Source organism: Bubalus bubalis, chromosome X, assembly GCF_019923935.1.
Source record: "Bubalus bubalis isolate 160015118507 breed Murrah chromosome X, NDDB_SH_1, whole genome shotgun sequence".
Lineage (NCBI taxonomy): Eukaryota > Metazoa > Chordata > Mammalia > Artiodactyla > Bovidae > Bubalus > Bubalus bubalis.
In genome coordinates, this window is record NC_059181.1 from 46,697,992 (window position 1) to 46,711,262 (window position 13,271).

Consider the following 13,271-nt stretch of genomic DNA (forward strand, 5'->3'; position numbering starts at 1 on the left):
TTCAATTTTATTGTTTTCTACGTCTTATGCCTTTAATGAACCTCACTTTCTCCATTATTGCCTTCCTTTGTGTTCAGTTGACCTTTTTTGTAGTGACACATTTTGATTCCTTTCTCATTGCCTTTTGTATATCTTCTATATTTTCTTTGTGGTTACCATGGTGATAACAAAAACATCTTAAAGTTATAACAATCGATTTTAAATTGTTACCACCTTAACTTCAACTGCATATGGAAACTACCCTTTACATCTCTGCCTCCCTTACTTTATGTTAGTGTTGTCACAAGCTACATCTTTATACAATTTAACCTACTGACATAGATTTCCAATTATTTTTTAGGCATTTCTCTTTTAAATAGTGTAGAAAATGAAAAGCTGAGTTTTAAACCTAATCACAGTAATACTGGTTTTTAGATTTGTCTACATATTTACCTTCAATGGAGAATTTTATTTTTTGTATGACTTTGAACTCCTTTCAAGAATTCTTTCAACTTGAAGGACCTCTATCTAGTATTTCTTGTAGGTCAGGTGTTGTGCTAACAAATAGCTGCTTGATGGCATCACCGACTCGATGGACATGAGTCTGAGTGAACTCTGGGAGTTGGTGATGGACAGGGAGGCCTGGCTTGCTGCGATTCATGGGGTTGCAAAGAGTTGGACACGACCGAGCGACTGAACTGAACTGAACTATAATAACTTCCCTAAGAATTAACATCCCAATTTCTCAAGGTCTTTGCTTTTATATTGTATTCCTCTACCAGTATTTTCTTGCCTCCATTATGTGTGGCTCTGCAGTCTTTCTGTGGCTTTCATGAACTGTGCTCACTGTTTCACAAGGTTTTTCCTAACCTGGAATCTGAGATCCATTTTAAACAATACAGAGACCAGTCCTTCCTATAGCCCCCAGGAAGGTTCAGATCAGATCAGATCAGTCGCTCAGTCGTGTCCGACTCTTTGCGACCCCATGAATCGCAGCACGCCAGGCCTCCTTGTCCATCACCAACTCCCAGAGTTCACTCAGACTCACGTCCATCGAGTCAGCAATGCCATCCAGCCATCTCATCCTCTGTCATCCCCTTCTCCTCTTGCCCCCAATCCCTCCCAGCATCAGTCTTTTCCAATGAGTCAATTCTTCGCATGAGGTGGCCAAAGTACTGGAGTTTCAGCTTTAGCATCATTCCTTCCAAAGAAATCCCAGGGCTGATCTCCTTCAGAATGGACTGGTTGGATCTCCTTGCAGTCCAAGGGACTCTCAAGAGTCTTCTCCAACACCACAGTTCAAAAGCATCAATTCTTTGGTGCTCAGCCTTCTTCACAGTCCAACTCTCACATCCATACATGATCACAGGAAAAACCATAGCCTTCATTGCAAATTAATTCCACTCTGTTTTCTCTGGTTTGAAGAAATAACTGGGGACTGGGCCACCACTTCCCTACATCCACACCATGCTAGGGAGGGAGTAGATCAAGGATGAGTAAAAACATCACAAATTTTTCTAGCTTTTTGAATGGGGCTTTTTTTTTTTTTGATTGGGCATTTGCTTGGATGTTACAGATATCTGTCTGATTTCCAGAAACCTTGTAAAGTCATTTTATTTACTCTCTAATTGTTTTAAAAAATGCTCCTACGGGGGAATGAGGATTTGGATCTTCCTATTCTACCATCTTGCTTTAAGCTTTTATCTTCTTCACATTGGAAGAAAAATTTCACTGGTACAGAATTTTAGATTGGTTGTTTTCTGCTTTTAATGATTTAAATATTTTATTCTATTCTGTCTGTGCTTGCAAGATTTTGAAGAGAAGTTTGATATAACTCTTACCCTTGCTTTGTTATAGGTATAGGAATTCTCCCTCTCTGGGTCCTTTCAAGAATTTGTCTTTGATCTTCTGCATTTTAAATATGATTTACATATGTGTAGACTTTCCTGGTATTTATTCTTTTTGGTATTCTATGAGCTTCCTGGGTCTGTAGGTTGGTGTCTATCATTAATTTTCAGAAATTCTTAGTCATTATTGCTTCAAATATTGCTTGTGTTCCCTCCTTCCCTCCCTCCTTTTCTTTTTTCCTCCCTTTTTTCTTTCTTTCTTGTCTTTCTTCTTCTTCTATATTCCCCTTACACCCACGTCATATCTTATGTAACTGTTTCACAATTCTTGGTTATTCTGTTTTGTAATTTCCATTTTTAAAATCTCTTGGGATTTCAGTTTTGGAAGATTCTATTGATGTCTCTTCAAGTCACTGATTCTTTCCTTGGTTGTGTTCAATCTGTTGATGAGCCAATCAAAGGCACTCTTCATTTCTATTACATTATGCTTCATTTCTAAAACTTCTTTTTCATTCTTCCTCAGAGTTCCCATCTATCAACTTAAATTACCCATCTGTTCTTGCATGTTGTTCATTTCTTCTTTCTGTTGAAGAGCTTCATTTAAGAGTAGGTCCAACAAATTCTTTTATTTTGCCTTCATCTGAGGATGTCTTTTTCCTATGCATTCCTGAAGGATAGTTTCAATGAGTACAGCATTTCCAGTTGGCAATTTTTTTTTTCCTTTCAGCAGTTGAAAAAATATCAACTCTTTTCTGGCTTCCACAGCTTCATATGAAAAATTCACTCTCACTTGAATTGGTAGCTCCTACAGATAATGTATCATTTCGCTCTGGCTGTTCTCAATATTTTTTGTCTTTAGTTTTTAGAAGTTTAATTATTATGTGTCCTGGCATGGATTTCTTTGAGTTTATTCTGTTTGGGGTTTGCTCAGTTGAAATCCTTAGGTTTGTACTTTTCACCAAATTTGATGAAAGTTTTCAGCCATTACTGTTGCACATACTCTTTCAGCCCCATTCTTTCTACTTTCTTTCTCTGATTCCAAAGATATGAATGTTGGCTTAAAAAATGTTACACAGGCCCCCGAGGCTCTGCTTATTTATTTTTAAAGCCATTTTTAAATGTTTTTCAGATTGGGTAAATTATATTAACTTGTCCTTAAGTTCACAAATTTTATCCTGTTATATTAATTTTTTCATATACTCATGTTTTCTTTTGTTTCAAAATAATTTGCCTTTTTAATAGTACCTATGATGACAGTTTTAAAATCCTTTTCAGATAATCTGATTCATTTCAGTGTTGATGTCAGCTGTTTGTCTTTTCTTATTCAAATTGTGATTTTCCTGGCTTGGTATTATGAGTGACTTTCTGTTGTATCCTGAACATTTCAGTTTAGTATGTTAGGAGACTCTGGGTCCTATTTAAATCTTTTTTAGTAGGCAGTCACCTTAATTTTAGCATGCTGATTCTGGCCTACTTTTGTCAGCTGTGGTTACAATGGAAGTCTAGGCTTCAGAGCCTTTGTAGTGCTTTTTTCTTCCTGACTTATCTGGTATAATGAGTGCTACCAGTGCTTTCTGCTTGTGTTAGCTCAGAGAGTGGAAGGGCTTTCCCCAGGTCTGTTGCCCTGTGTCTTTCACTAGGGAATGGAAATTTCAGGTCTTCAAGGACAAAGAGGCTTCCCTGGCTGGTCCTTTATTTTTACAGTGTTCTCCCTGCCTGTGGAAATGGAGGGAGCTTCCTGGGATGAGCACTTGTTGTAGCAAGGAATCTCTTGTTGATGCCTCCTGGCTACAACAGTGACTCTCAGTGGGAAAGTCAGGGATGGAAAGCTCTTTACCTAGTTTATTATTATTAGTGGGGGATAGGGTCTTAATCAATCCCTCTTGCTGATGCTGTCATGCTCACCTGTCAGAGGGACTCTTTTTCAATCTGGGGGAGAAATGAGCCTTCCGATGCTGCCCTTCTGTTCTTAAATTAGAGGTCAGGAAATAGCTAAGTTGGACTGCCTTCTTCTTTTGGGCTGTTGCTCCCGTACTGGAGTCCCAAACCAGTTCTCTTACCACCTTTCAGAGTCTTTCTTTGGTTGGCTCTTGTGTTATTCACAGGGTTTAAAAGTTGTACTTAATTGGCAGGAGCAGTGATAAATAAGTCTACAACATCTTTTCTGGACCAGAAGTCCAATAAACAGGATTCTAGAGTACTGAATTCTGAAGAGAGACAAAATTTTAAGGCAGCCTTGGGTTCCAAGTAACTTACATACTCGTTTGGTGTCTTACACAGGATTTCAGTTATTTAAGCCACATGAAATACATTTAAAGCTCCTACCTCAAGGCCTGACACAGATGAGTCATTCAATAGGTATTTAATATCTTTCCCTAGAAATCATCTAGTTCAAATCACCTGTTTTAAACACAAGGCAACAGAGGCCTAGAGAAATGAAGAAGACTTTCAAATGTGCTGTGACTCACATATATCCCTTGTGACATTTTCCCCTTAAAGAACTGACATTGCCAATTCTTGGTTATTTGGTTCCTTGCTTCTATGCAATAGCTTCTATGTGGTTCAGTTTGACAGGATTTGCCAGTTTATATATGAAAAACACCTCCAATGCTTTTGCAGTTACAACTTCCCTTGCTTTCCACAATCATAGTGTGAAACTTACAGGAAAGAGATTATTAGTATTTTGCAAATAAAAAAATATAGTAAGTTGAGGGGCTGAGACTTATCCAGAAGTGATTTCCCAACCAGGGCCTTCCATTGATACTTTTCCCCCTGTGAAACCAGATCTCTCTTGGTGACAGGAGGCTGCGGAAATAGCTGATTTAAGGGGACTTGGCTTGCCATGTCCTCAGCTGCAACTAATGCAATGTTACCATGCGACTATACAGTGGATAAATTCCAAGTACAAACTTATATTCCATATAATACCCTGATTTAGAGATCAAATTACCCTTAGAGAATCTGTTGGTAAAAAATCCTGCCAGATAGATGAAATTATCCATTTGAACAGGTCATCTCAGGGAAGAGGATATGTTATATCCGAAAAGATGTTGAGGATTCCAATAGAGGGAAATAGGCTATATGTGAATGAACAAAATGTTTTGTCAGACAGTATGGTTTATGAGTTAAGTGGGTGTCAGTCTTGCTCTCCCAGCTCATCAAAGCTAGCTAGACTCTGCACTCCATAGTGCTGTCCAGAACCAGGCACCCTCTCTGATACTTGTCTTATTTTAACATTTAACCTACCTGCAGATTTTGTCTTTATAATGAGGTTCATCCATTAAGGCTAGGTCAGTGTACCTTTCTTTTTTGAAGGTATGCCACTTTTCCTCTAATTTGTAACTATGACATGGTAACCTTATACACATAAAAAATTGAAGCTTTTAGATTCTAGGTCAAAAAACTTATCAAATATCTTTAAATTGGACACAAGTGCAAAATTGGACCAGTGAACAATTTGACACTGGATTAAAGAAATAACAGTGAATATTTTTACACATCACACCCCATACCCCACTGGTATGACAGGTTCAAGATAACACACAATAGGAAATTTAAAGTCAATCATATACACTGTTGTACCTTATAAAGTTCAGACTTGAGCTGCTGTGATAGTTATTCTGTAAACCTGAGGCTAATGAAAAGTAAGGTTTTCAAGAACCTACACAGCCTGGGTTCTGATTTATATATCAGTTACATGACATTCATGCAGGTATATGGCTAATATTATCACACTACAGGTAACAGTGATCATATATTTGAATAATACTTCTTTAAAAAAAAAACACTTTTATTTTGTATTGAGGTATAGCTGATGAACAATGTTGTGATAGTTTCAGGTGAATGGTGAAAGAATTCAACCATATATATTCATGTATCCATTCTCCCAAACTCCCCTCCCATCCAGGCTGCCACATAACACTGAGCAGAGTTCCATCTGCTATATACCATACAATAGGTCCTTATTGGTTATCCATTTTAAGTATAGCAGTGTATACATGTCCATCCCAAACTCCCCAACTATCCCTTCCCTCCATCCTTCCCCGCCAGCAACCATAAGTTCATTCTCTAAGTCTGTGAATCTCTTTATGTTTTGTAAGTTCATTTGTCTTCCATTCCCTTACTTTCAGTTTGTAAGTGTCTGTAGGTCTGATATGGGTCTCTTGTCTTGTTTTTGTATCCACCCATTCAGTCTATGTCTTTTGGTTGATGCATTCAATCTATTTACATTTAAGGTAATTATTGATATGTATGATCCTATTACCATTTTCTTAATTGTTTTGGGTTTATTTTTTGTAGGTCTTTTCCTTCTTGTATGTTTTCTGTCTAGAGAAGTTCTATTAGCATTTTTTTATAAAGCTGGTTTGGTGTTGCTGAATTCTCTTAACTTTTGCTTGTCTGGAAGGCTTTTGATTTCTCTGTCAAATATGAACTAGAGTCTTACCAGGTAGAGTACTCTTGACTGCCACAAAACAGAATATAGAATAAAGAATTTAAAGAAATAAAGACAGCCTAAAAGATCTTTGGGACAACATTAAATGTACCAATATTCACACTACAGGAGTCACAGAAGGAGAAGAGAGAAAGGACCTGAGAAAATATTTGAAGAAATAATAGCTGAAAACTTCCCTAACATGGGAAAGGAAATAGTCAATCAAGTCCAGGGAGTGCAGAGAGTCCCAGGCAGAATAAACCCAAGGAGTAACATACCAAGACACAATAATCAAACTGACAAAAATTAAAGACATATTCTGTATGTCTGTTCCTCCATTGATGAATAGTACTTCTAAAGATGCCTGATTGATACAGTGAAAAGGACAGTTGCTTCACCATTTCTTTGGTTTGTATGTCTGGCTTAACATGTCCTAAATTTCTATGGCACTCAGCTGGACGTTATCAAAGTTAGAGTACATGCATGTGTGCTAAGTCACTTTGGTCAAGTCCAACTCTTTGCAACCCTATGAACTTCCTGCCAGGCTCATCTGTCCATGGGATTCTCTAGGCAAGAATACTGGAGTGGGTTGCTGTGCCCTCCTCCAGGGGATCTTCCTGACCCAAGGATTGAACCTGCATTTCCTGTGGCTCCTGCATTGCAGTAGGATTCTTTACCTTTGAGCCACCAGGAAAGCCCCATAGTTAGAGGTCTAGAACTAAAGCAGCTTTTTATTCTTGGATAAATTCTCTTCATCTGAATGAATGCCCAAATAACCTGTTCAACCAGATGCTACTAAAGTTACAGTAAACACATACACATATACAAACTCTAAGTTACATTCTAAAAAACTGAATTTTTTACCTGTTCCTAAGCCTGATACACTGTTAACTAGAATATAGGACATGCTGTATTTCAAAACTAGGGGAAAAATTTAGGATACATGCTCTGTACCATTCCTATTGACATTTGCAAAATATGGAAACAACCCTGTAAGCAAATGTGAGGTTGGAGACATAGAAAGACTTTATGTGAACTGGTGTGGCCAACTGAATGTGAGGTGGGATCAGAGATGTGAGTCTTTGAACAGTGATCACCTACTGACTTTGGTGTATATAGTCTCATCTGACTCTGGGAAAGGGCTGTCAAGTGGTGGTTTATCTACAAAGAGGCAAAGAAGGAACTCAGGACACATAAGCCTTGGAAGCATATTGATGGGAGAGGATACCACCTACCATCCTTTACCCTTTAAAAGAAAAGAAAACCCAGGACCACATACCTAGAAGTGAAAATTGTTGGGACACAGAAAATACACAGAACATTCTAAAGGAAAACAATTCTACCAGTGTAAAATATAACTTTAAAAGAAAATATGTCAGCCATAATACTAACTGGAAAAGAGGACCTAATTTGGACCTTATTGGAGCACATTCAATCTTAATTAATTGGCATGCTGGTCATCCTGGACTGCCATATGCTCCTTTTGATGAACTGGCCAGATGTATTTCTGTACCTTCTCTTTTCTCCTTCTTTTCTTCTACCTTCTCCACAACTGGTATTCTATAAAGGCTAGTGTACAGCTCTTTAAGAGTCAAAGTCATGAAAATGGTTGAAAGGCAACAAAGCTTTGGAAGAGAAAGAGGCTTTTAGGTAACCCCCAAAGCTTTAGAAAATGCCCCAGCAAGACACATGGGCCTAAATTAGATAGCTTTCAAAGAGTACTTGCCTTTTGTGAAGACAAGTAACAATCACAGAGCATGTAACACACTTCTACTTGCACTGACATCGAAAGCAGACATGGGCTGCTGTGATTGGTGATGAAATCAATACTTTTCATTTAAGAGGAAGGCGAAGACTGTCAAATGTCATAGCCAGGGAATTAGAGAAGACATGTTCTCTATGGCTTGAAAATCCTTTTTTTTTTTTTTGGCCTTGAAAAAGCTTCTATTGCTGCCATCAAATGCTGTAAAAACAGAACTTCCTCCAAAAGGGCAACAAACTAAGAGTCCTTTATGACCCCAAATCTTTTCTCTTATCCTTTTCCTATTTGGTTTCATCTAATAGCTGTCATCTCTTTACATTATATTAAAAAAGTAACCTCATAGGAAAAAAATTAAGGCTTAATCCATTTCTAATTTTTCTTTTGAAATGTCTATATAAAATGTCAGGTCTAGATTTGGCACTTAGAAGAAAGTAACCAGATTTGGTTATAATCATATCTGCGTGTATCATACATAGAATTCTGGGAAGGAGAGGCCTGAGGGTGGGGGAATGATTTGGTACAACAGACATCATTAAATCATTTACTTTGGAAATTGAGAGAGAAAGTGAGAACAATCTTCCTAGGAAGAAACCAATCTGAAATATAATATTCCCCTTTTGAGACAACTTTATCTTTTCTCACACACCTGTTTTTTAAAAAAAGCCACTTTATAAAATGTTCTCATAGAAAGATTTCCCAGTGGTATATCAATGCTTAATAGCATCAAGAAAAGGTGTTATGTGTTAATAAAAATCACTATGTAACAAAGATCTGATATAGTTATTAAACTTCTCTTTCTGCTAAATTCAGGCCAAGCTTAAATATTTACAAATTTTATTTGAAAACATCTCTTAAAAAGACTCTGATTCCTTCTTGTTCGAAGTGCTCAAGGAAAGATTTTACTTTCAGTGAAGTTTGAGGTGTGTCTCAGAAAAAAATATGCCGATGCATGTTAACAGGCATGACAACTATGTTGGTAGTAATTGAACACAGTTTCTAGGGTGACTTTCCAAAAGATACCTGTGCCTAATACATGTACCATAAGCTTTCTAAGTCTTGCCAAATTAGTGCTAAATAAATCTTCATGCTTTCTTTCATACAGCAAACCCCAGCCTTAAATTTTTTCTTTAAAAACTTGGACTATTAACTGTTACTTAGGTTTGTTATTTAGGATTGTTTTACTTATTACCATGAGGAATCTGTTATTCTATAAACTAATAATTAATGAATTTTTAAAACAAAGTATTCATGTAAAATCTGAGAATGGCCACACTCCCAGGCACAAAGACTGCCTTAGGCTTGGAAAAGATAAGCAGTGACCCCAGACCTGTGAAAACTGTATAGGAAACAGGCAGGTGTTAGGTTCATGCATAAGACAGTGGCAGGTGGTTAAATGCCTTCCTAATTAAATGGGTGGTCACACAAGAATGGAATTTTCTGCTCAGGGAACTGGAATGGTAGGGCAGTAGTGGAGGGAGTCACATTTCTGTAACAGCATAGATGCTATATGAGGATATGAAATTAAAGCCATTAATAGATGATATTTTCTAGTACACTCAGTAACTTTCCTTCAGGACTCTCCCCCCTATTGCTAGGCTCTTAACTACAGATAGCTACTGGGTTTTTACCAGTGCATAAATATTTGGATTCTACTGAACATTTTTCCTTCCTCAAATTTTCAAATCCAACTGTAAAACAGTAGGTGTTAGGTGTTGAGAGTAAATAGGGGATTTTTGCAAGGTTTTCCTTAGTTCTATGTATGTCATATACAAGTAATATAGGACATATTAAGGAATAAACATAATCACCACCAAACAAGTTGACTGGAAACACTGTTTTTCTTCATCACTTCTCAGTTTAGAATTGTATTGAAAAAAACTTGTCACTAATGATTAATTTTGTTTTGGATCTAAGAAATAAAGTTTGGTACTATGTACACCCTTGTACAGGTCTGTAGAAATAAATATGAGACTTTAATTTTTATAGGATTTGCAAAAGTCATTTGCCTTTTTCTTTTCTATATAAAACTCTTAACACACTATTGGAAATATCATGCTAGTTAATGGACTATAAAATTCAGATTGAGATGTGGGAGAAAGTCTTTGGTATAAAGCAAAATCCAGAATAAACTCACTTGTGGCAGATGATTGGTATTGTCATTGTCTTTGACATCTTCCTTATTGTCAATGTCTTTGACATCCTCCTTCACAGAGCCAGAGTTAGATGGAGCTTCCAGATCAAAATGACTTGCACAAATCCCATTTTTTTCAAGAAGTAACAAGTCAAATGACAACTGGCAACATCTGATGATTTATGTTATATAAGCCAAAGATCCCTGGGCTTCCCTGGTACCTCAGTCGGTAAAGAATCTGCCTGCAATGCAGGAGACCTAGGTTTGATCCCTGAGTTGGGAAGGTCCCCTGGAGGAGGGCATGGCAACCCACTCTAGTATATCTTGCCTGAAGAATCCCCATGGACAAAGGACCCTGGCAGGCAGCAGTCCATGGGGTCGCAAACAGTCAGATACAACTGAGCAATTAAGAACATTAGTGAAAGATCAACTAGTGGAAAGAGGGGGATCAGAGAAGATACAATAGGAAATCACATTGATGTTTAAACATTAAAGGAAGAAGGCAGCTATCAAGAAGAGGTAAGTAGAAAAATGGCTCCAATTTACATATAAAAAAAGACAACCAAAATGACTTAGAGTTCTTCTTCTAAGTAGGGCTATTTTTTTGTCCATAGTTTAGCTCTTCTCTGCTACTTCTAACACTTTGATTAAAAGGCCTACCTTTCTTATACTTTTCAATTTGTTAATGTGGTGTATTACATTGATTGATTTGCAGATATTGAAGAATCCTTGCATCCCTGGGATAAAGCCCACTTGGTCATGGTGTATGATCTTTTTAATGTGTTGTTGGATTCTGATTGCTAGAATTTTGTTAAGGATTTTTGCATCTATGTTCATCAGTGATATTGGCCTGTAGTTTTCTTTTTTTGTGGGATCTTTGTCAGGTTTTGGTATTAGGGTGATGGTGGCCTCATAGAATGAGTTTGGAAGTTTAACTTCCTCTGCAATTTTCTGGAAGAGTTAGTAACTAATGAGGTGATCCTTTAGAGATGTCTGTATTTACAAATGGATGTGATAGTAACAGAGATGGCTCTTTCACTAAGAATCTCAGGTTTTTTTTTTTTAGCTTAAACCAAATACATGGTATACAAAATAGACATCCTGGGTGACTATATGGATTCTACTGCCAAAGGAAATTCTGAAAGTGCTGACAATATATTGCATGACCCAAACTATGCAAGGCTTATCCTACTCCAACATGTGGAAGTGGGTAAACTATGACTGTATATCCAATAGGAAAGTGTACAGCAAGTGTATCAACCCCAAATTGGGGAAAGTTTAGTTTCCCCTTCCCCTGGAGTAGCTGGGCATGCTTTAAGAACAGACTTTTTTCAAAAGTCTACATTAGTACAAGGTGTTAAGCCTATCAGATTTTAAAAGTAGTGCCAATTATGTCTAAAAATCCACAAACTAATGTGATCTCTAGGGAAGTAAAACCACTGATCTTCATAAAAATGCCTAAGAAGAGGGACTTCCCTGGCAGTCCAATGATTAAGATTCCATGGTTCTACTGCAGAGGGAATGGGTTCAATCCCTGTACAGAGAACTAAGATCCCACAGGCCATGTGGTATGGCAAAAAAAAAAAAAAAAAGACCCAAGAAGAGTCCTGTTTTTAGGAAAACTTAGGTGGGCACATATGCCATGTATAAGCCAGGGTCTAAAGCACTAAGATTTTCAGTTGTCTCCTGAACTGATGTTGAAAATGCTATTGATCAACATTATTAATTCAGACCCCACTGTTTTGGAATTGATCATTTTAGAATGTAGTGGATTCAAGTTTATTGATGGGCTATCTATAAAAAAGGGAGTTGGCTAAGTGAGTATTATAAGACCTAGCTAGGGAATGAACTGGGAAAATTTTCCTTATATGTTCTAAATCACCAAGTACCCATGTACCATTTTGATTTATTCTCAGGTAAATGTTGGGGGTCTCTACTGGCAATAATGTGAGCTTACATTGTATGACTATATATATACCTTCAAGTAAAATTTTCTTTCAAGTCATTCTGCAATTCAGTTACCTTTGCACATTCCATCCCTTCAACAGGGTCTTAATTCTTCAGTATGACAATATTTCTACTTGTTCTTGTGCTAGAATAGTAAGGGTGGAAAAGTAAGGGAGACTGACCTTTAAGGAAAATGGAATAATGGAACCAATCTAATATCTCAGCTGAAAAGCAAGATATTTTTAAAGTTAAATCCCATTCTAGAACTATAACATATTCTTTCTTTTGCCTATATTCTAGGCTGCTTGACATGCATATGTTGTTTGTTCTTGTTGTTTAGTTGCTAAGTCATGTCTGACTCTTGCGACCCTATGTTCTGGAGCCCATCAGACTCCTTTGTCCATGGGATTTCTCAGGCAAGAATACTGGAGTGGGTTGCCATTTCCTTCTCCAGAGGATCTTCCCAATCCAGGGATCGAACCCACATCTCCTGCATTGGCAGGTGGATTCATTACCACTGAGCCACCAGGGAAGCCCTGAGGTACATACACTGATTGCTTAACTAGTTAAGGCCCTAAATCCCCTTCTAGAATCTTAAGCCTCAGCCATTTAATCCAGTTAGAAAAGCAGCAAAGCCTTTTTTGAGACAAGGATCATTGTGGGTGTTGTAGGTACAACTAACATGGAAACAGATGAATAGCTCACTGTTGCTTAGAGAAGCCTGTCTTGGTGCTGGCCTTAGACAGCCCTATGTCTTCAGAGATGCCCATGTTCCCAGAGAAGCTCATGGTCTTAGAAATGCTGGTGTATTCATAGAAGCCCATAGCTTCAGTGGTGCCCATGTTGTCAGAGATGCCCAAGACCCCAGAGATGCCTGTGTCTCCAGAGAAGCCCACACCCCTAGAAATGTTTATGGCCCTAAGGTTGCCCATGATCCCATAATAGTCATGGTGGAGGTCTGCACACTGACTTTTTACTTGATCCAGCTGAACTAGAGGGCCTCCTTCTCTAGAAAGAGTGCCATTCTCCATCAAGGTATTCAGGTCTCCATTGGTACCCATAAAACAGACAGGATTTGTCAAAGGAGTTCCCAGGTGCTGAGATAGTAAATGCCCTAATTGAGAGCAGGTACGGACTTCTGGTGGCTCATCATGGGCTTTCAGTTTCTGTCAT

At 37.8% G+C, this 13,271-nt stretch overlaps 1 protein-coding gene across 3 annotated transcripts in view; it reads right to left on the reverse strand.

Moving 5' to 3' along the window:
* Positions 1-10,989: 10,989 nt before the first annotated feature.
* The window catches only part of MTMR8 (myotubularin related protein 8), a 225,873-nt gene continuing 223,591 nt past the window's right edge, over positions 10,990-13,271 (reverse strand). For all 3 annotated transcript variants that reach the window (XM_025277082.3, XM_025277083.3, XM_006054317.4), the window contains one exon: positions 10,990-13,264. In XM_025277082.3, the coding sequence (XP_025132867.1) occupies positions 12,800-13,264 (465 nt within the window). In that variant the 3' untranslated portion in view covers positions 10,990-12,799. The remainder of the gene's footprint in view (positions 13,265-13,271) is intronic.